Below are 22,814 nucleotides of genomic sequence, written 5' to 3'. Positions count from 1 at the left end.
CTTTTAGATGTCTTTCTCTGGAGCTGAATGACAAAGTAGTACAGTTAGGTAGGATAAATATTCTTCTAGACTCTTTTATACTAAATGGTGTTAAGTAGAATCTTTTAGGCTGTGATTTTATCACCCTAAGAAACAGGTCATGTGATATTTTCCTTGCAACTTCTGGTTTTTTTCTTTGCTGAATAGAATGGATACAAAGACGTCACAGAAACATTGCGTTTGTCTTCCTTTGATATCTGAATTTATCCCATGAATCTTACTCTCTGTGTTTTCAGTAAGAAATTTACCTTTTCCTCACCTTTCTTATCATTGTTCTTAAAATCCTTTTCACATCCTTATTTCTCGAGCTGTAAATAATGGGATTTAACATGGGAGTTATGGTTGTGTACATTAAAGTCAGAACTTTTTCAGCATCTTGTGGATAGCTGAACTTGTGTCTTAGGTAAATAAGTCTCCCGGTCCCATAGTACAGCACCACCATGAGGAGATGGGAAGAACAGGTGCAGAAGGTCTTGTATCTTCCCTTTGCAGAGGGCATGGTTAAAATCCTGGAGATGACGAAGATATAGGACAGAAGGATGAGAGAAAATGGGGTGAAAAAGACCAATAGTGTAGTCATCGTGTCCTGAATTTCATACAGAGGTGTTTCAGTGCACAAAAGTATAATAAGTGATACCACAGAAGAAATGGTTAATCTTTTAGGCTCACAAAATGGCAATATGTACACCCAAGCAGTTTGCACTACCGACACAACATTACCAGTGAGGAAAGACAGCGGGACTAGGAGAAAACAACCCCTTCTGTTCATCATAATTATGTATCTCAGGGTGCTGTGAATGGTCATGTTATGGTCATAGGCCATGGCAACAAGAAGATAGCACTCAGCAACTTCCTGCTAGAAAAATCAGGAAGCAGCACAGCCTACGTAGGAAACGCTCTTGTCCTGAGACAGATAATTCACTAACATCTTGGGTACAATGGATGAAGTTGTACAGATGTCCATAAAGGAGAGGACCCTGAGAAAAAAGTACGTGGGTGTATAAAAGGTTGGGTGAAGTGTGACAACGACGATAAGGCTGTTGCCAATGATAGTAATAGTGTAACTCAGGAGAAACATGAAGTAAAACAAGATCTGCATCTCAGTATGCCTGAAGAGGCGCAGGAGAAGGAACACAGTCACTGTGGTGCAGTTGCTTCTACCAACTTTTCTGTATGGTTCATCCAGATAGACTTCAAAAGGACAGAAGGTAGGAACGCAATTGTGATCACTCCAAGAAACAAAGTCATAAACTTTATACAGTTTTTTACATCGTCTAATCAGTACTATACCTAGTACTAAGCTCCATAAAGTACAACAATTTCAGAAGGCCAAACTCAGATGAATTCTGCCTCTGATGTAGAGTTTATGGACAGATGAAAATAAAACTACCTAATATTACCTGTGCAGTGAAAGTCTGAGTTCAGTGCATCTAAGTTTAGATGCTTAACTCCTGAGAGATCCGAGAAATTTAAACAGTGGTAGTAGAAGTCTTCATACTTATATAAATATGAATTCCCGATATGTTTCACTGAAATCAACAGATGAAGAAAAACATTACCTCAAATTAATTCCATAAGTAAATCTCAAATTTTGTAACCATGCTCCAAATTGCAAGAAAAGAAAACATGAAATGAATAACTTTCCAGATAAAAAGAATTATTAGGAATTAGGAAAAAAAATAGGAGTTCTCATTTGACAGTTGTCGTGGTTTGAGTGACACAGGACTAATTTCTTTCAGTAATTTTATTTTTCAGTAAAGTCTCTTCTAATGCTTGAGAAAAATGCACTTTTAGAAGACTCCAGAGTCTGAATTTAGATATTGATAATCACTGATGAGATCCCCTCCCAGGCTTTTCCAGGCTAAACAGACCCAGGTCTCTCAGCCTTTCCTCATCAGAGAGATGCTCCATTCCCTTGGTCATCTTCGTAGCCCTCCACTGGACTCTCTCCAGTAGTTCCTTGTCTTTCTTGAACTGGGGGGCCCAGAGCTGGACACAGTACTGCAGATGTGGCCTCACCAGGGCAGAGTAGAGGGAGAGGATAACTTCCCTCCCTCAACCTACTACTGGCCGCGCTCTTTTTAATGCACCCCAGGAGACCATCGGCCTTTTTGGTCACAAGGGCACATTGCTGCCTCAGGGTCAACTGGCATGTCCACCAGTACTCCTAGGTCCCTCTCTGCAGAGCTGCTTTCCAGCAGGTCAGCTCCTAACTTGCACTGGTGCATGGGGTTATTCATCCCTAGGTGCAGGACCCTACATTTGCCCTTGGTGAACTTCATTAGCTTCCTCTCCACTCAACTCTCTAGCCTGTCCAGGTCTCACTAGATGGCGACACAGCCTTCTGGTGCGTCAGCCACTCCTCACAGTTCTGTGTCACCAGCAAGCTGGCTGAGGGTACAGTCTGTCCCCTCACCCAGGTCGTTGGTGAAGATGTTGAACAAGACTGGTCCCAGTACTGACCCCTGGGGAACACCGCTAGTTACAGCTTCCAACTAGACTCTGCACTGCTGACCACAACCCCCTGAGCTCTGTCATTCAGCCAGTTCCCAATCCACCTCACTGTCCACTCACCTAACCCACACTTCCTCAGCTTAGCTATGAGGATGTTATGGGAGACAGTGTCAATAGCCTTGATGAAGTCCAGGTAGACAACGTCCACTGCTCTCCCCTCATCCACCCAGCCAGTCATGCCATCATAGAAGGTTATCAGATTGGTCAAGCATGACTTCCCCTTGCTGAATCCATGTTGACCACTCCCGATAACCCTCTTTTCCTCTGCATGCTTAGAGATGACGTCCAGAATGAGCTCTTCCGTCACCTTTCCAGGGGCCAAGATGAGGCTGACTGGCCTGGAGTTTCCCGGGTCCTCCTTCTTGCACTTTTTGAAGACTGGCGTGAAGATTGGCTTTCTTCCAGTCCTCAGGCACCTCTCCTGTTCTCCATGACCTTTCAAACATAATGGAGAATGGCTTCACAATAACATCTGCCAGCTCCCTCAGCACTAGTGGGTGCACCCCATTAGGGCCCATGGATTTGTGAATATCCAGTTTCCCTAAATGATCTCTAACCCGATTGTCCTCGCACAAGGGAGAGTCATCCTTTCTCCAGACTCTCTCTCTTACCTCCAGGGTAAGAGACTCCTGAAGGCCAGCCTTAGGAGTAAAGACTGAAGAAAAGGCAGCATCCAGGGCACCACCCTCATTCAGCAGTGGGCCCACATTTTCCCTAGTCTTCCTTTTGCTCCTGATGTACTTGAAGAAGCCCTTCTTATTGTCCTTGACATCCCTTGCCAGATTGAATTCCAAGTGTGCCTTTGCCTTCCTCGCTGCATCCCTGCATACTTTGATGACATTCCTATACTCCTCCCAAGTGGCTAGTCCCTTTTTCTACATTCTGTAAACTTCCTTTTTCCATGTGAGTTTTTCCAGAAGCTCCTTGCTCATCCATGCAGGTTTCCTGCCTCCTTTTCTTGATTTCTTACTCATAGTAATGCACTTGATCCCCTCATGTGATGATCTTGAGCTTGGAGGAAGTGGTGCTAGAATGTTAACCAGCTCCCTTGCACCCCCCTTCCTTCTAGAGCCTTAGCCCATGGGATTCCTCCAAGTAGGTCTTTGAAAAGGCCAAAGTCAGCTCTCCTGGAGTCCAGGGTTTTAAGTCTATTTTTTGCCCTGCTTCTTCTACACAGGATCTTGAACTCTGCCATCTCATGGTCACTGCAGCCAAGGCTACTCCCAGCCTTCACATCCCCAAGTAGTCCTTTTTTTTGTGTGTCGGCACAAAGTCCAGCAGTGCATTTCTCCTCATGGGTTGCTCCACCACCAAATAGTTATGATCAATGCTCTGCAAAAACCTCCTGAACTATGCGTGCCTGGCTGTGTTGCCTTTCCAGAAAGTATCAGGGTGATTGAAGTCCCCCATGAGAACAAGGGCCTATGATCATGAGTTTTACTGGTGCTTTCTGGTATACTGTCACCATTATTGGCTTTCACAATCTATTTGTCCCAGGTACTTCCAAAGAGCTTTGCATTCCTTTGTGATTATTATCTTGTTTCAATAGTTAGGGCCTGTATTTGCTTAAGCCCATTAAGCTATTTTACTATTTGGGAGAGGTGGATAATTGTATTTTGTCTAATTCTATTAAGGCAAAATTCAGTTATACTTCACATACTAATGCTGTCAGTTATACTAACTAGACCTAACTCATTCTAATAGTTAAACTTTTGTAAAAAGATTGCTTTACTTCACTTTCATTGAACGTGGTTGCAAATAGCTTCATTTAATTAACTCTGCTCTCTTTGAAAGCTCATGGAATGAGGGGAAGTCTGCAAAGCCTTCAAAATGCAATTATTGCATCCATCCTCAAAATGGGCAAGAAGGACGATCTTGGGAACTGCAGGCTGATCCATCAAACTTTAAATTTTGTTTGAATCCCTGGAATTTTTTAATGGAAAAAAACATTTACAAGAGAGAAAAAATTACAGTCCAGTAAAAATCTTTGATAGACAGAATTCACAAACAATGCCACCCCAGTTTTTCTTTGATAGAATAACACTTCGTATTTAAAAAAAAATCAGTTGGGGAATAATTGCAATTGATCATTTACTTATTAATCATACTCAAAGCTTTGCAATAGAGATTGTTTCAAATGAAAAGTAAGTGTTTGCTATTACCTTTCCATCTCTCACTGTTTTTTCATATAGGCAGAGTAATTGGTCCAGCAAAGAACGTTTTGTTTTGGTTTGTGTTGTTTAGTTTTTCTAAATGAAATTTTCTGTTGCCAGGTGCTTTGACTAGCTGTGCTGTACCTTGGGATTATTTAGGAGAGTACCATCTAAGATGTAACAACCTCTCTAGAAGGAAGAATAAACATGACCAGAAAAGAAAGGAAATTGAGTGGTGTCAGTTTTTGTAGTGACACATCCAGTACATCCGATGATATCTTAGTTGTGAGTTGTCTTCTGTCTGTAATGTATTCCATACTCCTGGTTCTTCAGTTGTTTACAATGGGAACTGTATTAGAATACAAGGATATTTCTCTGTATATTTTCCTGGTTTTTTCTTTCAAAGGAAGCTGTGCTGTACCTGACATTAGTATACATACTCACATGTGATAGTATATATACTTTATATATACACTATATATATATGTATACTATATATACTGTAATATGTCATCATCTCTGGAGGCAGTTTTGTCATTAGATAGATACAATGACATTTAAGATGACATTGAGTGCCTGCCTAGAAAATAAAATCTGCATTCCAAATACTTATGGTAGACACATTTACATAGATGTCTATATTTAGATTTCTTAAACATGAACCAATCCCTGCATTTTAATGTTTAGATGTGTAAACTGAAGGAGACTTTTTTTAAAAAAGAATTATATATATATAATTCTCAAAATGTCTATTTTCATTCAAAATAAAACTGCAGAATTCAAAAAAATTCAGCAAATGTAATTCCTATCTAGTCTTGTCTTTCTAATACATTTTAGAGAAAAGACACTTGTTATTCTGTACAAAGCATGACAGGTATAGTTTCCGTTATGGTCTTTATTCCCTTGATGTCATTTCAGTCTCTGTTTCTACTACATAGAATTATACATATAAATTGTCATCTGGAGATAATTATTGGAGATAATTAGAGATAATAAGCTTCCTCTCCCCTTTCGTTTCTTTAATTGGCAGAGGACTTTATTAGCTCAGGCTTTTTTGTACAAGAGAAGCTTTCCCAGAAGAAGACACTGAGTCCTTTAAAGAACAACCTTTCAGGCAGGTTAGAAAAAATAGATCTGCTCCACTGCTCATTACAAGAGTTTAAAGGCCACATGCATACCTGGAAATCCTGAATTGGTAAGTAAGTTTTAATGTTGTCTTGCAGTAACAGATAAATAAACCAGGAAATCACATATCCATTACAATGTAAATTACTGGGTTGAATGCCTAAAGAATCAGTTCTTCTTGATTATCCCATACCATACACTTTAATCATGTAAACTGACAGATGTATAATGAGGGAATATACCTGCAAGTTAAAAATAATAGCAAAATGCATCAAGTCTTTCGATTAAAATTTCCATATTAAAAAAAAGGCAAGTTTTTTCCTGGCTTGCCATTCTTTACCTTGATTTTTATATTCTTTTGGTGTGCCTTGTAAATACAAAAATACTCAGTGTGTTTTATAAATACAAAAATATCGACTGATGTGTATCACGTCAGTGTCTATTCTTTTTTATTAATGACTTTTCTAATTGGAGATGTACAGGTCTTTTTTTAAGTTCATTAGGAAGGCATGAATAGTAAAGACAGGATAGAAGGAACACTGTAGAGGCTGAATGTGAGGGTAGATGTTTGGTGATCTCTTGTTCCATTTTTACTCTTCACTGAGCTTTAGACAGTCACTGCTGTTCTCTATGGGGAATATTTATTTGCTTAGAATCTCCTCTGCATCATGGATCTTGACCAGGACTTGTTCTGTGGAAAAGGATTTTTTTTCCTTTTGGATGGACAAAAGGTATCAAAAAAGTATCCTGCTTGCCAGGACTGTTCAGTGGATAAGGAACTGGCTGGATGGTCACATCCAGAGGGTAGTGCTCAATGGCTCGATGTCCAGATGGAGAGGGGTGACAAGTGGTGTCCCTCAGGGATCCATACTGGGACCAGTGCTGTTCAATATGTTCATCAGTGACAGGCAGTGGGAGCAGGTGCACCCTCAGCAAGTCTGCAGATGACACCAGGCTGAGTGGTACAGTTGACAGGCCAGAGGGACTGGATGCCACCCAGAGGGACCTGGACGAGCTGGAGAGGTGGGCCCGAGCAAACCTTATGAAGTTCAACAAGGCCATGTGCAAGGTCTTGCACTTGGGTAGGGACAATCCTCGTTATCAATGCAGGCCGGGGGATGACGTGATAGAGAGCAGCCCTGTGGAAAAGGACTTGGGGGTACTGGTGGATGAAAAGCTGGACATGAGCCAACAATGTGTGCTTGCAGCCCAGAAGGCCAATCGCATCCTGGGCTTCATCAAAAGAAGCATGGCCAGCAGATCCAGAGAGGTGATTCTCCCCCTCTACTCTGCTCTGGTGAGACCCCACCTGGAGTACTGTGTCCAGCTCTGGCGTCCTCAGCACAAGAAGGACATGGACCTGTTGGAGCAGGTCCAGAGGAGGGCCATGAAGATGTTCAAGCTGGAGCACCTCTCCTGTGAGGACAGGCTGAGAGAGCTGGGGTTGTTCAGCCTGGAGAAGAGAAGGCTCCAGGGACACCTTGTAGTGGCCTTCCAGTACCTGAAGGGGGCCTACAGGAAAGCTGAGGAGGGGCTGTTGGCAAGGGCATGTAGCGATAGGACAAGGGGCAATGGCTTTAAACTAGAGCAGGGTGGGTTTAGATTAGACGTTAGGAAGAAGTTCTTTACACTGAGGGTGGTGAGACACTGGCCCAGGTTGCCCAGAGTGGTGGTGGAGACCCCATCCCTGGGGACATTCAAGGCCAGGCTTGATGAGGCTCTGAGCAACCTGATCTAGTTGAAGATGTCCCTGCTTAGTGCAGGGGGGTTGGACTAGATGGCCTTTAGAGGTCCCTTCCAACCCAACAGATTCTACAATTCTATGATTTCCTGAAAGTATTCTGTTTTCATATTTGGAGAAAGAAGCTGCCAAAGCTTTGTTCCTTGTCTTCAGTCAAATTTGTCATCCCTTAATTAGTCAAAGGACCATACATGTTCAGGTACGTGATGAAAGAGAATAGCTAAAGAGTATGTTACAGTTCTGAATAGACTAACACATCTTTCGTACAGACGTATTTTTATCTCATGCATACGCAAACATGCATATATTAATGAGCTATAAAATCTAAGAGTAAGTAGATTGGAATGAGGTATGTTTATATGTTCATCATTTGCTCTCATTTCCCTTAAAAGTAGTAAGAATAAACCTCACCTCCTCCATCTTAAATAATTTACGGTACAGACAACTACTTCAGGGTCAGTCAAGGATCACTAAAATGTCCATGAGGAGAAATAGGCATTTCTAGAGCGTAAACATGTGCTGTGTTTTGGAAGGACATATATCTAAAGACAGTATTATACTCTAGGCTCAATTAATTAAGAAGATATTGATTGATTATAAAAGGAATCTAGAACAAAACAGTCAATAGAAACATGCAATCTCTTCTGATAAACCTCACCACTGTCACTGAAAAATACAGAGATGGATAATTTCCTAATCAGAAATGAAGAAAGTCCAACATTATCAAAACTATACGTTCATTTATTATTACATCTATGTTTTTAGCCTTTTTTGTCTGTACACTACCAGAACTTCTGTGGTACTGTTTTCAGCAATGGGAATGTCATCAGCCAGAGTCTCTGTGTTCTTCCACACTCCATCCTACAGGAAAATAGTATGCATTACAGAGGTGTTCTGGAGCTTTTTTTTTTGCCAAGTTTCCATTTGTTTTTCCAGTGTTGCTACTGAAAGCAAACTACCAAGTCATTGGAAACAAAAACATGTGTCTCTCTCTTCCTTCCTTTCTTGTAAGAAATGTTGATTCTACTTTGTAAAAAGATTCCACAGGAAACAGTTTACTAAGTGCCCTTAATTCTTCACACAAACTTGCTTTTGAGGAACTCTAACATTTGATTTTTCTTCTGCTTTGAAACCTGCAGGGATAGCTGTGGACACCCAATATGGAATGAAGAACCAAACTGCTATCAATGAGTTCATTCTTCTGGGATTTTCCTATGGGCTTCAGGTCCAAACCTTACTTTACCTGGTCTTTCTGGTCACCTACATGGTAACAATCACTGAGAATGCAATCATCATCTTTGTGGTGAAAAGGAATCGTCACCTCCAAAAGCCCATGTATTATTTCCTGGGGAACTTGTCCTTCCTAGAGGTTTGGTACATCTCAGTTACATTGCCTAGGCTTTTGTTTGGGTTCTGGTCACAGAGCATGACCATCTCCTTCTCCGGTTGCATGACTCAGTTATACTTCTTTATCTCCCTTATGTGCACTGAATGTGTCCTCTTGGCTGTAATGGCCTATGACCGCTACTTGGCCGTCTGCCATCCCCTGCACTATCCAACCATCATGACCCACAAGTTGTGCTTTCAGCTGTCGATTCTGTCATGGGCAGGAGGCTTTTCCATTTCCTTGGTCAAGGTGTCTTTTATTTCACGCCTCACATTTTGTGGTCCACAAATCATAAACCACTTCTTTTGTGACATCTCTCCAGTCCTGAACCTTTCTTGCACTGACATGTCCCTTGCAGAAACAGTGGACTTTGTATTAGCCTTGGTGATCCTGCTCATACCTCTCTTAATCATTGTTTTCTCTTACTGCTGTATCTTGTCAACTATCTTGTGTATGCCTTCATCCCAGGGAAGGAGAAAAGCCTTTTCCACTTGTACATCCCATTTCACTGTAGTCATTATCTTTTTCTCAGCCACTCTCTTCATGTATGCCAGGCCCAGGAGGATCCATCCATTCAACCTCAACAAAATAGTGTCTATCTTTTATGCTGTATTCACTCCAGCACTGAACCCTCTAATCTATTGTCTGAGGAACAAGGAGGTGAAAGAGATTCTGAGAAAGACCATAGGCACAAGCTGCTCTGCACACCAGTAAGCTCCTAGGCTAAGGATACAGCGACAAAGGACAGCAGTGAAAAGTTTCCTTCTTGAAATGTAGAACAGCTTGTTCATTGCTGACTCGGTCATCGCTGTCTTGCTACACTGAAGTCTGGCAAGGAAGAAATCGTATCATTTTTCTATGTGGGAATGCCTCCTTCCCATTCATGAGGATGCTTTGATGACTGAACTACACCTGGCTGTAAATTATTCTGCTACAATAGCAATATAATAAGTCATACAAGAACCATGGCTGATGGATAATTTCCTTTTGAAAATCCTAAAACCTAGATTTATAATTTTCAAAACCATGTAGGAACGTTGGATATCATTGAAAATCAGTTGGCCAAATCCCTAAAGACACAGTTAGAGAGAGCTAAAACACCTTTCAAAAAATAGGCTGACTTCCTTATTGTATCAAAATCTTAGTATATACAGAAAATGTTACTCTTGTTCTATTTATACTACTTGCATAAATAGTACCTTCACACTACCTCGTCTTTGGCACGTAGTAGTGTGTAGTAAACTTGAGTTGAAGACCATCATACACTGAGGAATTAGTGATCCACCTAACATTTTACCAGAATAGGCCCAGGCATACGCTTTGCTGCTTGTATAACTGTGTCTTCAGACCTTTGTTATGCTGTGCATATCGATTGGCTGCAGGATAAACTTTGCCAGTTGAATTTAACAGTATAGCCTGCAATCAGCTCCCACTTGGTACCTGTGATTATTCCACTTGTGTGTCTTTTCCTTTACCTAAATGTGCAGAAAGAACTTCTTATGTTAACATCCTTTCTGTTTGACAGTAGGAATGCTGGATAGAATTGTTCCCTTTTAAGGAAACAATTGTTCCCTATAATAGCTCAAATGACCAAAAGTGGGTAACATTTCCACAGACATATCTGCACAGCATACTGTTCCCTGATCAGAGGTCTGCTTGATGCTGTACAACTCAGGGTTCACAGCATCTGGAAGGACGTAGGATTTTCTGTACCATCTTGTTTTTCATTACAGTGTTAGCTCCAATAAGTGGCATTTCAAGTGATACTTTACAGAGTGTGAGTGCCTTTCTTACTGGCATTGTAATGAACCAGCACCATAGGTAGCAGAAGTATGATAAACAGGAATTGGCACTCTAGAAATTTAAGTTAATAAAATTTTTGATAGGAACTTAGTATTCTGGATTAAATAATTTTCTGGTTATGTTTACCTCTCCCTGTTACACTGTAGTTCACAACACTGAATGACAGGAAAATCCACTGTGGCCAAACTGACCCATAACTGATCAAAGATGCAGTCCCTGAAAGCATATCCATACATAGCTGATTGCACATTAGGGAAAACGGGACACAGGATGCTGTGTATTGCAATGTGAAAGGGATCAGGTGCCATTTGAGATGCTCCATGGTTCCTTCTCTAGCCTCAAGCTGTAACTACAGAAGGTTTTGGAAATTTCTGAAGTGTTGACTCATATCTGTTGGCATGTGTAATGATTTCAAATGCTATAGGATATATTAGAGGACAGTAGCTGCTGATTTGTACCTATTGGGCCCTAAATGCCTAACCTGCCATTTGGCAGATGATGGGGATCCAACCAGTGCAATCAGTGGAGTACAGTGAAATCCAGTGACCAGTAACAAGCGGTGCTCCTTAGGGCTCAATGCCAGGCACAATTATAAACTAGGAGAGGAGTGTCTGGAGAGCAGCCCTGCAGAAAGGGATCTGGGGGTGATGGTTGGCAGCAGGCTCAGTGGGAGTCAGCAGTGTGCCCTGGCAGCCAAGAGGGCAAACCACAGCCTGGGGTGCATCAAACACAGCATAAGCAGCCAGTCAAAAGAGGTGATTATCCTGCTGTATTTAGCGTCTGTGTGGCCTCACCTTGAGTACTGTGTGCAGTTCTGGGCCCCACAATTTAAGAAGGATGTGAAGGTCCTTGAATGCTTCCAGAGGAGGGAAACAAAGCTGGTGAAAGGGCTGGAAGGTGTGTCCTATGAGGGGTTGCTAAGGACTTTGGACTTGTCTAGTTTGGAGAAAAGGAGGCTGAGGGGTGACCTCATTGCTCTCTACAGCTTCCTGAGGAGAGGAATTCTCCACAGGGAGAGAGAGAATTGCTGATCTCTTCTCCCTGGTATCCAGTGACAGGACATGTGGGAACGGTTCAAAGCTGTATCAGGGGAGGTTCAGACTTGAGTTAGGTAACATTTCTTTACAAGGAGGGTGGTCAAACTCTGCAATAAGTTTCCCAGAGAGGTGGTCATTGCCCCATGTCTGTCAGTGTTTAAGAGGCATTTGGACAATGCCCTCTATAACATGCTTTAACTTGTCATCAGCCATGAAGTGGTCAGGCAGTTGGACTAGATGATCATTGTAGGTCCTTTCCAACTGAAATTATTCTATTCTATTCTATTCTATTCTATTTTATTCTATTCTATTCTATTCTATTCTATTCTATTCTATTCTATTCTATTCTATTCTATTCTAGATGGCCATATGTCGTTACCTACTTTAGTGTGAGTCCAGTTTCTCTGTAGGCACTAAGTGTATCTCCAGGGTGTTATTCAGTTGTCTGAAAAGAGTGTTCTAGTACAATTTTAGATGATCCAAGATAATCCCATTTAATCTCCAGCTGCCACTCAAGGAAAATGTGATTTTTTCCATAAGTCCTATGTCATCTTTGCCAGTGTTACGAAGATGTCTTGGAAACTTTAGGGGTTCTTGAAAAGCAGTACACATTTGCTAACTGAACTTAATCCTCATAATACACCTGGGCACATTTATGTAAAACAACTAAACTTAGATCCTCAAAAGTGATTATATGTGAGAAGTTTCACTATATCTGTGTCTGCAGCAATTCAATTTTGCCAGCCTCTCCATGACCACTAGGTCAATTGTTGCAAAATTATTCACATTTACAAGATTTTGGGCAAATCTCTTTTAGACCAATGTGGTCCTGTACCTTGTAGCCTTGTGTGGTCCTGTACCTGTGTATTGGGTTTATGTGGCAAGGTGTTGGTAGCAGGTGATGTACAGGGGTGGCTTCTGTGAGAAGCTGCCAGAAGCTGTCGCCATGCTGGACAGAGCCAATTCCAGACAGCTCCAAGACAGACCCATTGGGAAGACCATGGTGACACAGATGGTCCCCGCCTACAGAGGTCCACACGGGACCAGATAACCACTCTGCAGCCTGTGGAAGACCCCACACACGAACAGATGGGGGTGCCTTGAAGGAAGCTGTGATCGCGTGGAAAGCTCATGCTGCAAGGTCTTCACCACAGGCTGCAGGGGAATCTCTGCTCTGATGCCTGGATGTACTTCCTCTTCCGCCTTCCTCACTGACCTTAGTGTCTGCTTACTTGTTTCCCTCACATATTCTCACTCCTGTCTCAGCTGCTGTTGTACATCAGTTTTTGCCCTTTCTTAAACATGTTATCCCAGAGATGCTACCACTGTGGCTGACTGGTTCAGCTTTGGACAGTAGTGGGTCTTGGAGCCATCTGGAATGGCTCTGTCCAACACGGGGACAGCTTATGACATCTTCTCACAGAAGCCACCCTGCAGCTTCCCACCTCATGCTGCAATCAAAACCTTTCCATATTAACCCAATACAACCTGTGTCACACCCTGTACTCTTTATCCCAGGTTGTTTGTGCATCCCCATCTGGCACCTCATACTCCTGAGATATATTATCTTCCTTGTTGTGTTCTCAGAGTACATGAAATAGTGCAATAGTTTACTTACTTGAAGATGAACCTAATCACATCATAAAAGTGTTTGTTTTCTCTATTGAAGTGACTAGCCCAGGTGTAAACATTGGTAAAAATGAATCCCATGATTTTGTGGCTGCATGCTAAGGGGTAGTGAACAGTTAAACTGAGAAGGAGACAGAAGGATTAGTAATGTTTTCTCTTCTTTTTATACACAGATGTAAACATAGTTACAAATCAACAAGGGAGCAAAAAGACAGATTATGGATTGTAGAAGTAAAAGAAATTACCATGGCCATTCAGACCACTATTTGTGATATTTTTTTCCTGAAATAGTTGTGAAGCATGTTGCTATTTCTCCACAGAGATAAAAGTTAGAGATCTTTTTGTTTATTTATTTCTTTTTCATTGTTCAGGGGGAAAACATAGCGAAAAATTATCACAGGACTTTTTTGTCAGTTTTTTTTTTTTTTCACTTTAAATCACTAGTTTTATTTTGGACCAAGCTCAACTGTTTTCATACATCATGAAAGCAAATGTTGAAAAGGAAAAGGAAAAGGAAAAAAAGAAAGAGCTAACCAAGCCACTGTCAAATACTTAGAGTGAAAATGCTTAGAAATGGTCTTAATCTCTCTCAGGTTTTTCAAAGACATTACTAACATTTTAATGATTTTGTAGATGTTGGATCTATGTTCTATCATAATAACTCTAAACTAATATTCTGGACGTTTGATAGACCTGCAAATCTGTCTTGAAAACAGTTCCGTATAAAAAAATTACTATAATTCTACACATTATGAATGCATTTTCCTTCTATTTCTCTCTCCCCAGAAAGTACTGCATCAACAAATGCCTCATGGCACTGAGGATGACAGTGTTCCTCAGGGTGTAGATCGTGGGGTTCATGATGAGAAAAAGTGTGGTGTAGAACACAGCCACCATCTTGTCCAGGGGCAAGTGGCAGAAAGGCCACCAGTAGATGTGTGTGTCCTAGTTTGAGATAGGGCCTGCTGGTGACATGACCCTCATCTCAGGACCTCAGTACTGGTTTTGTATGTTTTTCATTATTTTCTTTTTATTTTAATATTTTCATTAAAGTAGTTTAGTTTCTTCTAAACTCGTAAGTCTCTTTTATTTCTCTCCCGCCTCTCCTTGGAGAGAGAGGTGGGGGAGAGCACCTGTCGTTCATCTCAGTGGCCAGTCCAGTCCAAACATAACAAAGACAATAATGATGTGGGCGGTGCATTTAGACGCTGCTTTTCTTTTCTGTCTGGAAATGCCTGTTTTCAGATAGATTCATAGGCCACGTAGGAAATCAGCAGAAGAATGAAACATGTAAAGATGACTATCCCACTGTTGACAAACATGATAAACTCCAGTATGTAAGTGTTGGTACATGCTAACTTAATCACACATGTAACATCACAAAAGAAGTTGTCCAGTTCATTGGAGCCACAGAAGGGAAGATGAACAACAAATACAACCTGGATGATTGAATGTGTGAATTCTCCAGCCCATGCTGTCCCCACCAAGACCCAACAGAGTGTTTTCCTCATTAAAGTTGCATAATCAAAAGGCTTAAAGATAGCCACGTATCTGTCAAAGGCCATAGCTATGAGCAGGAAGATCTCAGCTTCACCCAGGAAGTGAAGGAAGAGCTATGCTATGCAGCTTCTAGAAGAGATGGTCTTCTGTTGTGAGAAGAAATTAGCCAGCATCTTAGGTGCAGTAATACAACAGTAATAGATATCCAGAAAAGCCAGATTAGTTAGGAAAAAGTACACTGGGGAGTCCAACTGTGGATGTCCCCTGACAATGAGGATGATCAGAATGTTTACTGGAAGGACAATGGCATAGAAAAGGAGGAAGAGGAAAAAGAGTAAGAGTTGCACTTCACACGTCTGAGACAATTCCAGCAGAACAAATTCTGTTGCTTCTGTCTTGTTTTCTGTTTCCATTACATTTCAGAACATCCCTAAAATAGATAAACACAAATGAGATATATCTATCACACTGGACATCTAAAATGCAGGATTGATTCTTCTTAGACATTTAAAATACAATGCTAAGCAATTCACAAATGGTTTATTTTAAAATCTGGGTTGTTACTTATCTCATAAAAAATCAGATTTCCCTAGAAATGTCTGATGCATCCCAAACTCCCATTTCAGTCCTTATTACAGTAAAAAAGATAATAGCATGCACAATATATTTAATATATCCACAGATTAATGGATGAATTATTTAATCTTGTAGTCATAGAAATAATTCATGCTAGGCATTTATCCATCTTAATTTCAAATCTTTTAAAGTTGACTTTTTCATGCTAATGTAGTCATCTATATGACAGCTAAAATCATAGAATCAGAGAATCGTCTAGGTTGAAAGGGACCTTTCAGATCATCTAGTCCAACCATCAACCTAACTCTTACAAAAAAACATCACTAAACCATATGCCTAAACACTATGTCTACCCATCTTTTAAATACCTCCAGGGATGCTGACTCAACCACTTCCCTGGCCAGCCTGATCCAATGCTTAATAACCCTCTCAGTGTAAAAATTTTTCCTAATATCCAGTCTAAACCTGCCCTCATGCAACTTGTTTCCTCTTGTCCTATCGCTTGTTACATGCGAGAAGAGACTGACACCCATCTCTGTACACCCTCCTTTCAGGTAGTTGTAGAGAGGGAAAGGTCTCCCCTCAGCCTCCTTTGCTCAACCCCATCTCCCTCGGCTGCTCCTCATGAGACTTTTTTTCCAGACCCCTCACCAGCTTTGTTACCCTTCTCTGGACCCACTCCAGTACCTGAATGTCTTTTTTGTGATGAGGGGCCCCAAAACTGGACACAGTACTTGAGGTGGAGCCTCAGCAGTGCTGAGTCCAGGGGGACGATCACTGCCCCAGTTCTGCTGGCCACACTATTGCTGACACAGGCCAGGATGCTGTTGGCCTTCTTGGCCACCTGTGCACACTGCTGGCTCATATTCAGCTGGCTGTTGATCAATACCACCAGGTCCTTTTCTGCCACACAGCTCTCCAGCCACTCCTCCCCAAGCCAAGCTTGGGGTTGTTGAGCCTCAAGTGCGGGACCCAGCACTTGGCCTTGTTGACCCTCATACCATTGGCCTTGGCCCATTGATCCAGCCTGTCCAGAGCCCTCTGCAGAGCCTTCCTACCCTCAAGCAGGTCTACACTCCCACCCAGTGTGATGTTGCCTGCACTCAATGCCCTCATCCAGATCATTGATAAAGATATTTAAAAATCAATGCAAATGGAAATGGGAATTATACAGATAATTTAGATGCTGCTCTTTGGAGGAGAAGAATGACTCAGCAATTATTTATTTTGCAATAATGACAATAAAGTGACTGTAAAGGAAATATTGACCAATTAGTTTAAACTAAATGCTTGACTCATTTGCACTCACAAAAGAATCTAGCATCACTTGAGCTTTTTTAGAGTATCCTGCCTGACTTCCAGTAATCACTGAAGAAAATCACAGGTCTTCTCTGTACTTTCTTCTTACCTGCCCAGTCAGTACAAAGCTTTGGTTACCCTACATCATTTCAAATGGAACTAAATAACTAAACAACTGAACTGAAATGAGCTCAAATCCACATTGTGTTACCTATGTGTAAAACCTCGAGCTGAATCCCACCTCTACAATTACAGAAATAAATTTCACACTCTTCATACTCAATTTGATGTTATAGTCCTTCTTTAGGATTGTTTGGCCTTGCTTTACTCGATTGACTTTTTTTCCAAGTATGTGGTTGGGTTGTTCTTAACACTGCTGTGAAGAAGGTTAGATTGCATGTTCTGTAGATTCTCCAAAACTACATGTAGCACTAGTTTTCAGGTGGAACTAAGAATGGATAGGAAATTAGGCATCTCATCTAATTTTATGTGATTTGCACTTTGGATAGGAATTTCTGAATTAAATGGGGTGAATATCCTTCTATGCTGAACATTCTTACAAAGCAAAACAAAATGATTCATTGCTGATTATATCTTTTAAAAGTAATTCACCTTTATAAAGATGATCGGGTTTTTTTAATACATATTAATATTAATTATTTTATTTCTTTAAGTTATACTCTTTTTCTCATCAATGGAACCTAGAGAATTATTCAGCTCATCTACAGACAGTGAGATTTAGTCTGTGGAGTGGCTATTAAGACTTAATAACTTATTGACTTGATCTCTGTCAAAGACAACTTAGCTAGGCTTAGCTAGCTACAGCTAGCATGTACAAGGGAAGGGAAGGGAAGGGAAGGGAAGGGAAGGGAAGGGAAGGGAAGGGAAGGGAAGGGAAGGGAAGGGAAGGGAAGGAGACAGACTCACTCTCTATCTGGAATAGAGTAAACCTTTGCAAGAACGTGCTTGTTTTCTGAATACACAGGCTCTCTTTGATATATCTTTTCCAGTCCTGAGTTGGGAGGAACAGAAAACTAGAGCCCAGGGAAATATATTAGTTTCAGGAGTGTGTGAGCTGGCACATCTTTATTGCAGAATGGGAGCTTCTTAGCAAATCAACACTGGATCATACAATTAGGACTGCCCAGAGAGGTATAGCTGGCATCTTCATCCCCGCACAAAGTCATCAGGGAAGAGAACAATTCATTTCAGACTCTTGTTACATGGATGTATGTTACCCCCTGCATTACATTCTTATAATGAAAAGAGAGCTCTGCACTAAGATGGTAGCTGACTCATATCTGAACAACATCCCTATACAAATGGGGTAGACTTACCTGGTGTCTTCATTGACCTTCTGCAGCTCTCATTGTGGGAAAATAAATGGAAGACTGTCAAAGAGGATTGTAAACATGCTCAAGTGACTAGCAGCTGAAGTGCTGAAAAGCCACATATATCATGCTAATCGTTGTTTAGTCTTGGGTGCTTGACAAGTAGAACACCTCTACTTAGATAACATAGGCCTGTGATGGACTTAGAGGCACCTTATTGAAATGCTTGAGATTCCTGCCCAGTAGAAAATTACGCCTGCTTGAATCCCTGTTGTACAGGTGACAACAGCAGGTTTGGACTCTCTCACTAGCAAGGACACACTGTCTAGCAAGGACTGAGCTCTGCAGAGCCTGTATTCCTGCCTCAGCCCTGGTGCTGCTTTGGAGATACCCTGGTTCATGAGGTATTGAGATTAAATTTGCTCTTTGCGTTTCATCCATGTTTTTGTGGTTGTTCCTGCCTCCTCCCCCTGTGCCAGCTCACACACTCCTGAAACTAATATTTTCTTCCATGACATCCCTCCTCTGCTGAGCTTGCCTATATGGACATCTACAGAAACAAATTATGTAATTGTCTTTAGCTTTGTGGTCATGCCCTTGTCCTTGATCCTAATTTCCTACACTGAAATAATCAGGACAGTTTTGATGATTCCTTCAATTTGAAGTTTCATGATTCCTTCAGTTTGATGATTCCTTCAGAAAACAAAAGACTATCTCCACCTGTTCCTCACATCTGACACTGGTTAGCCTAAACCACATCTGACTCTGGTTACCCTATATTTTAGCTGTGGTAGAGCTGTGTACAAAAGACCTAGGTCAGAAAACTCAAAGAATTGGAGAGGAGAGGAGAGGAGGAGAGGAGAGGAGAGGAGAGGAGAGGAGAGGAGAGGAGAGGAGAGGAGAGGAGAGGAGAGGAGAGGAGATTTCAGTTGGAAGGGACCATGTAGTCCAACTGCCTGACCGCTTCATGGCTGATGACAAGTTAAAGCATGTTATAGAGGGCATTGTCCAAATGCCTCTTAAACACTGACAGACATGGGGCAATGACCACCTCTCTGGGAAACTTGTTGCAGAGTTTGACCACCCTCCTTGTAAAGAAATGTTACCTAACTCAAGTCTGAACCTCCCCTGATACAGCTTTGAACCGTTCCCACATGTCCTGTCACTGGATACCAGGGAGAAGAGATCAGCAATTCTCTCTCTCCCTGTGGAGAATTCCTCTCCTCAGGAAGCTGTAGAGAGCAATGAGGTCACCCCTCAGCCTCCTTTTCTCCAAACTAGACAAGTCCAAAGTCCTTAGCAACCCCTCATAGGACACACCTTCCAGCCCTTTCACCAGCTTTGTTTCCCTCCTCTGGAAGCATTCAAGGACCTTCACATCCTTCTTAAATTGTGGGGCCCAGAACTGCACACAGTACTCAAGGTGAGGCCACACAGACGCTAAATACAGCAGGATAATCACCTCTTTTGACTGGCTGCTTATGCTGTGTTTGATGCACCCCAGGCTGTGGTTTGCCCTCTTGGCTGCCAGGGCACACTGCTGACTCCCACTGAGCCTGCTGCCAACCATCACCCCCAGATCCCTTTCTGCAGGGCTGCTCTCCAGACACTCCTCTCCTAGTTTATAATTGTGTCTGGCATATGTTGATAAAGTGTTCTGCCTCTTCTACACTGTTATTTCTCCAATGTTTAATGCCCTCATCTATAGTCTGAGGAACAATGAAAAGGGGGTTGCCATCTGGAAATTGTTCAATAGAAAGTGAGTCTTAAAACACATGTAATTAATGCAAACTCCCAAAGACATACAGCTCATTCAAGGCAGGCTGTGGTTTCTATACACAATGATATAAATTAAGCTTATCCAATGAATTTCAACAATTTTAACCTTTTTATTTTCAGTGGAGAACAGTAAGTCATAGCACATTTTCTGTCATGTAAGGAGTTGTTTGGATTTCCACTCACTTGTTGCTCTGCATCTGTACTGGATGTCTGGCTGTTTTCCCCCAAGTCATGGGTTCTGCAAAGGAGCTACGAAATCAAATTCTCAAGCAGGTGAAGTAAGCCCAGCAGTCCAAGTTAGACATTTCTATACTGACTTTTCTGGGACTCAAAAGGAAAACTGATGTATCACAGGAGCACACGCCAGAATGCTGAACGGCTGCAGAGATACACCTGGATAATGATTTGGGAGCCCACAAGGAAAATGAATGCCAAAAATCTCCTAAGTTACTCTGAAGCTTCCATAGAAGCTGGTTCCAGTTCAGGAAAAGACATAGGGAGATGTAGATAATTTAGAGAATTTGGAATTATCTGTGCTAATGTAGAAATCCTGTCTGGTAGGCAGAAGCTTGAAATTAAGGAATTGTTATTAGTTAGATGATACATTTTCTTATTTAAATTAGAAGCTGAATAACAATAGAAATGACTGGAAAGTATACATAAATAAATGGTTAGACACATACCTGTCTTTCTGAATATAGGTATGAGACAGAGCTTTCAATATTTTGGTGCATGATGTGATTCTATATTTTTGAAGAAATTCTGAAACAGAGAGTAGTGAATGAATTTCAACAATGTGATCTGCAAGCAATGACTCACCTAGTTAATAAAAATATAAATCCTTCATAGATTGTTTTAATCAAAAAATGAAAATGTATTCAATTGGAAGTATTTCCACTATATTTTTTAATTATTAAGCTGCCTTGTAATGTCAACATTGAATTCATATTTCTTTCATAAGGAGATATGTTTAGTAAAATCCTGCCTCATATAGTGTGAAGATATCGTCTATATAGAAAAAAATCATTAAAATAAATCATTAAAATAAAAGAAAAAGTATACTTTTCTTCACAGTGAAACTATCATAGAAAAGAAATGCAAATACACATGAAGCTTACCATTAGTGCTATCCTTTTAGAAAAAAGATCAACTTACAAAATTTAATTAGGAAACAATAATTTATTGAAAACTAATTTAAATTAATCTAAAAATGTTTTGAAACTTTTCCATTTTCTTGAATATTTAAAACTCAGCTCTGTCCCCTCACAGCTTCTTGCACACCCCCCACCTAGCCTACTTGCTGGCAGGGTGGTGTGAGAAGCAGAAAAGGCCTTGACTCTGGGTAAGCACTGCTCAGCAACAACTAAACATCCCTGAATTATCAACACTGTTTTCAGCACAAATCCAAAATATAAACCCATTCTAGCTACTACGGAGAAAATTAACTCTACCCTAGCCAAAAACAGCACACACTACTAAACTTACCAATAATATAACAGCAGATATACTTATATTTGATTACATATATGTGTATGTATATGTATGTTCATATTACCAGTACTGAGAGCATCAAATTAATCTCAGAACGGGGCCAAACCATCCCAGAAGAGAGGACAAACTCAACTGAGCCCAGAAAGGGCCCAGAAAGCACACCAATAAAATAATAGAGTCTCACTTCACAGGCTGCCCAGAGAGGTGGTGGGGTCTCTATCTCTGGAGGCATTCCAAACCCGCCTGGACGCGTTCCTGTGCAACTTGCTCTGGGTGACCCTGCTCTGGCAGGGGGTTGGACGGGATGATCTCCAGAGCGCTCTGCAAACCCTATGGTTCTATCATAGGATCCAAGTCACAGAGTTTTGCATCAGCCAGGAGTCCCTGGTGATATTCCAATTACATTTCTAGGAGTTCTCATAGAAAGTTCATGCAGGGATTTTGACCTCCTTAGGAGCAGGAAAGGGAAAGTACGTGTAGCATGGGAAGGTCTCAGAGAGAGGAAAGCTCCCTTTTGGGTAAAAAATAATTCATCTGTGTAATACACCACTTTGAGCAGCCAATGGATGCTGTAAATTTCTATTTTGCACCTGGAACAGCAAATAAATGATCATAACTTCTACTCTCTCAGAGTAGATTTTATTTTTCCAGACTCTTTTCCAGTTCTTGCAGTTAGAACAGCCAATGGTAGTTATTAATTCTAACTTTCTTAGGATGTTTTCCCCTTTTTCGAGGCTATTTTTCACCTTCATAATCATAAGTTCATAAGTTGTTGTTGCAGCTCCTTGTTTTGCACTTATTGATGGTATTTCAGGATGTCTCCAGCTTCTAGCTGCACATCAAAGAGGCCACCTTCACTTCTCAAGCACGCTTCTGGTTCACAGATCTAGTTCCCAGTGAAGAGAAGTTATATGCATCTATTGCTAACTGAATAATAACACTTAAACTTATGTTAGTTTTTCAAATCTATTTTATTTAGTTTTCTGTCTGTGGAGGGAAAATCTAGACAGGAAGTATGTCACTCCAGTAGCAAGCATAGGTTTTACCATGCCAATAGCTGTATTTTGAAGGACAGTTTCAGAGCACAGAATAAATATGCCTCTAGATGTTCAGCCAAAATGACACTGCTTTCTCATTTCTCTATGTCTGCTTAAAAAGAAGCTTAAAATGTTTAATAAAAAATGAAAAAAATAAGAGATATAAAACCTTTAAATTCTGAAAAACTTGAAAAAAATTATATGAGGCAGAGAAAAAAGACAAAAAATGTCATTGTTCAGTGTTTCTTGGATCTCTTTTGCCTCTCTCATTTATTGCAGACTTATGACTGTGTACCTCCCCCACCTCATCCCCAACTGACCTGACATTTTCCGGTAACCTTGCTTAAGCAATAACCATCAGTGGCAGTTGTGA

General features: G+C 41.1%; 1 protein-coding gene and 2 pseudogenes across 1 annotated transcript; 1 reads left to right on the top strand and 2 right to left on the bottom strand.

The window, feature by feature from the left end:
• Window positions 1-283: 283 nt before the first annotated feature.
• Window positions 284-2,279, bottom strand: LOC141732650 (olfactory receptor 10A7-like; annotated as a pseudogene).
• Window positions 2,280-8,710: 6,431 nt separating this feature from the next.
• LOC141732736 (olfactory receptor 6B1-like) lies at window positions 8,711-9,673 on the top strand. Its single transcript, XM_074562054.1, has one exon. The coding sequence runs from the start codon at window positions 8,738-8,740 to the stop codon at window positions 9,671-9,673; it is 936 nt and encodes a 311-aa protein (XP_074418155.1). The 5' UTR covers window positions 8,711-8,737.
• Window positions 9,674-14,196: 4,523 nt separating this feature from the next.
• LOC141732649 (olfactory receptor 4N5-like) lies at window positions 14,197-15,341 on the bottom strand (annotated as a pseudogene).
• Between the last annotated feature and the right edge of the window lie 7,473 nt (window positions 15,342-22,814).

This window comes from Larus michahellis, chromosome 18 (genome assembly GCF_964199755.1).
Source record: "Larus michahellis chromosome 18, bLarMic1.1, whole genome shotgun sequence".
NCBI classification, from domain to species: domain Eukaryota; kingdom Metazoa; phylum Chordata; class Aves; order Charadriiformes; family Laridae; genus Larus; species Larus michahellis.
This window is presented reverse-complemented; position numbering and strand designations above follow the sequence as displayed.

Bases quoted from the DNA above. Each gene is read 5' to 3' on its own strand.
- LOC141732736 (XM_074562054.1), top strand. From the start codon at position 8,738: ATGAAGAACCAAACTGCTATCAATGAGTTCATTCTTCTGGGATTTTCC.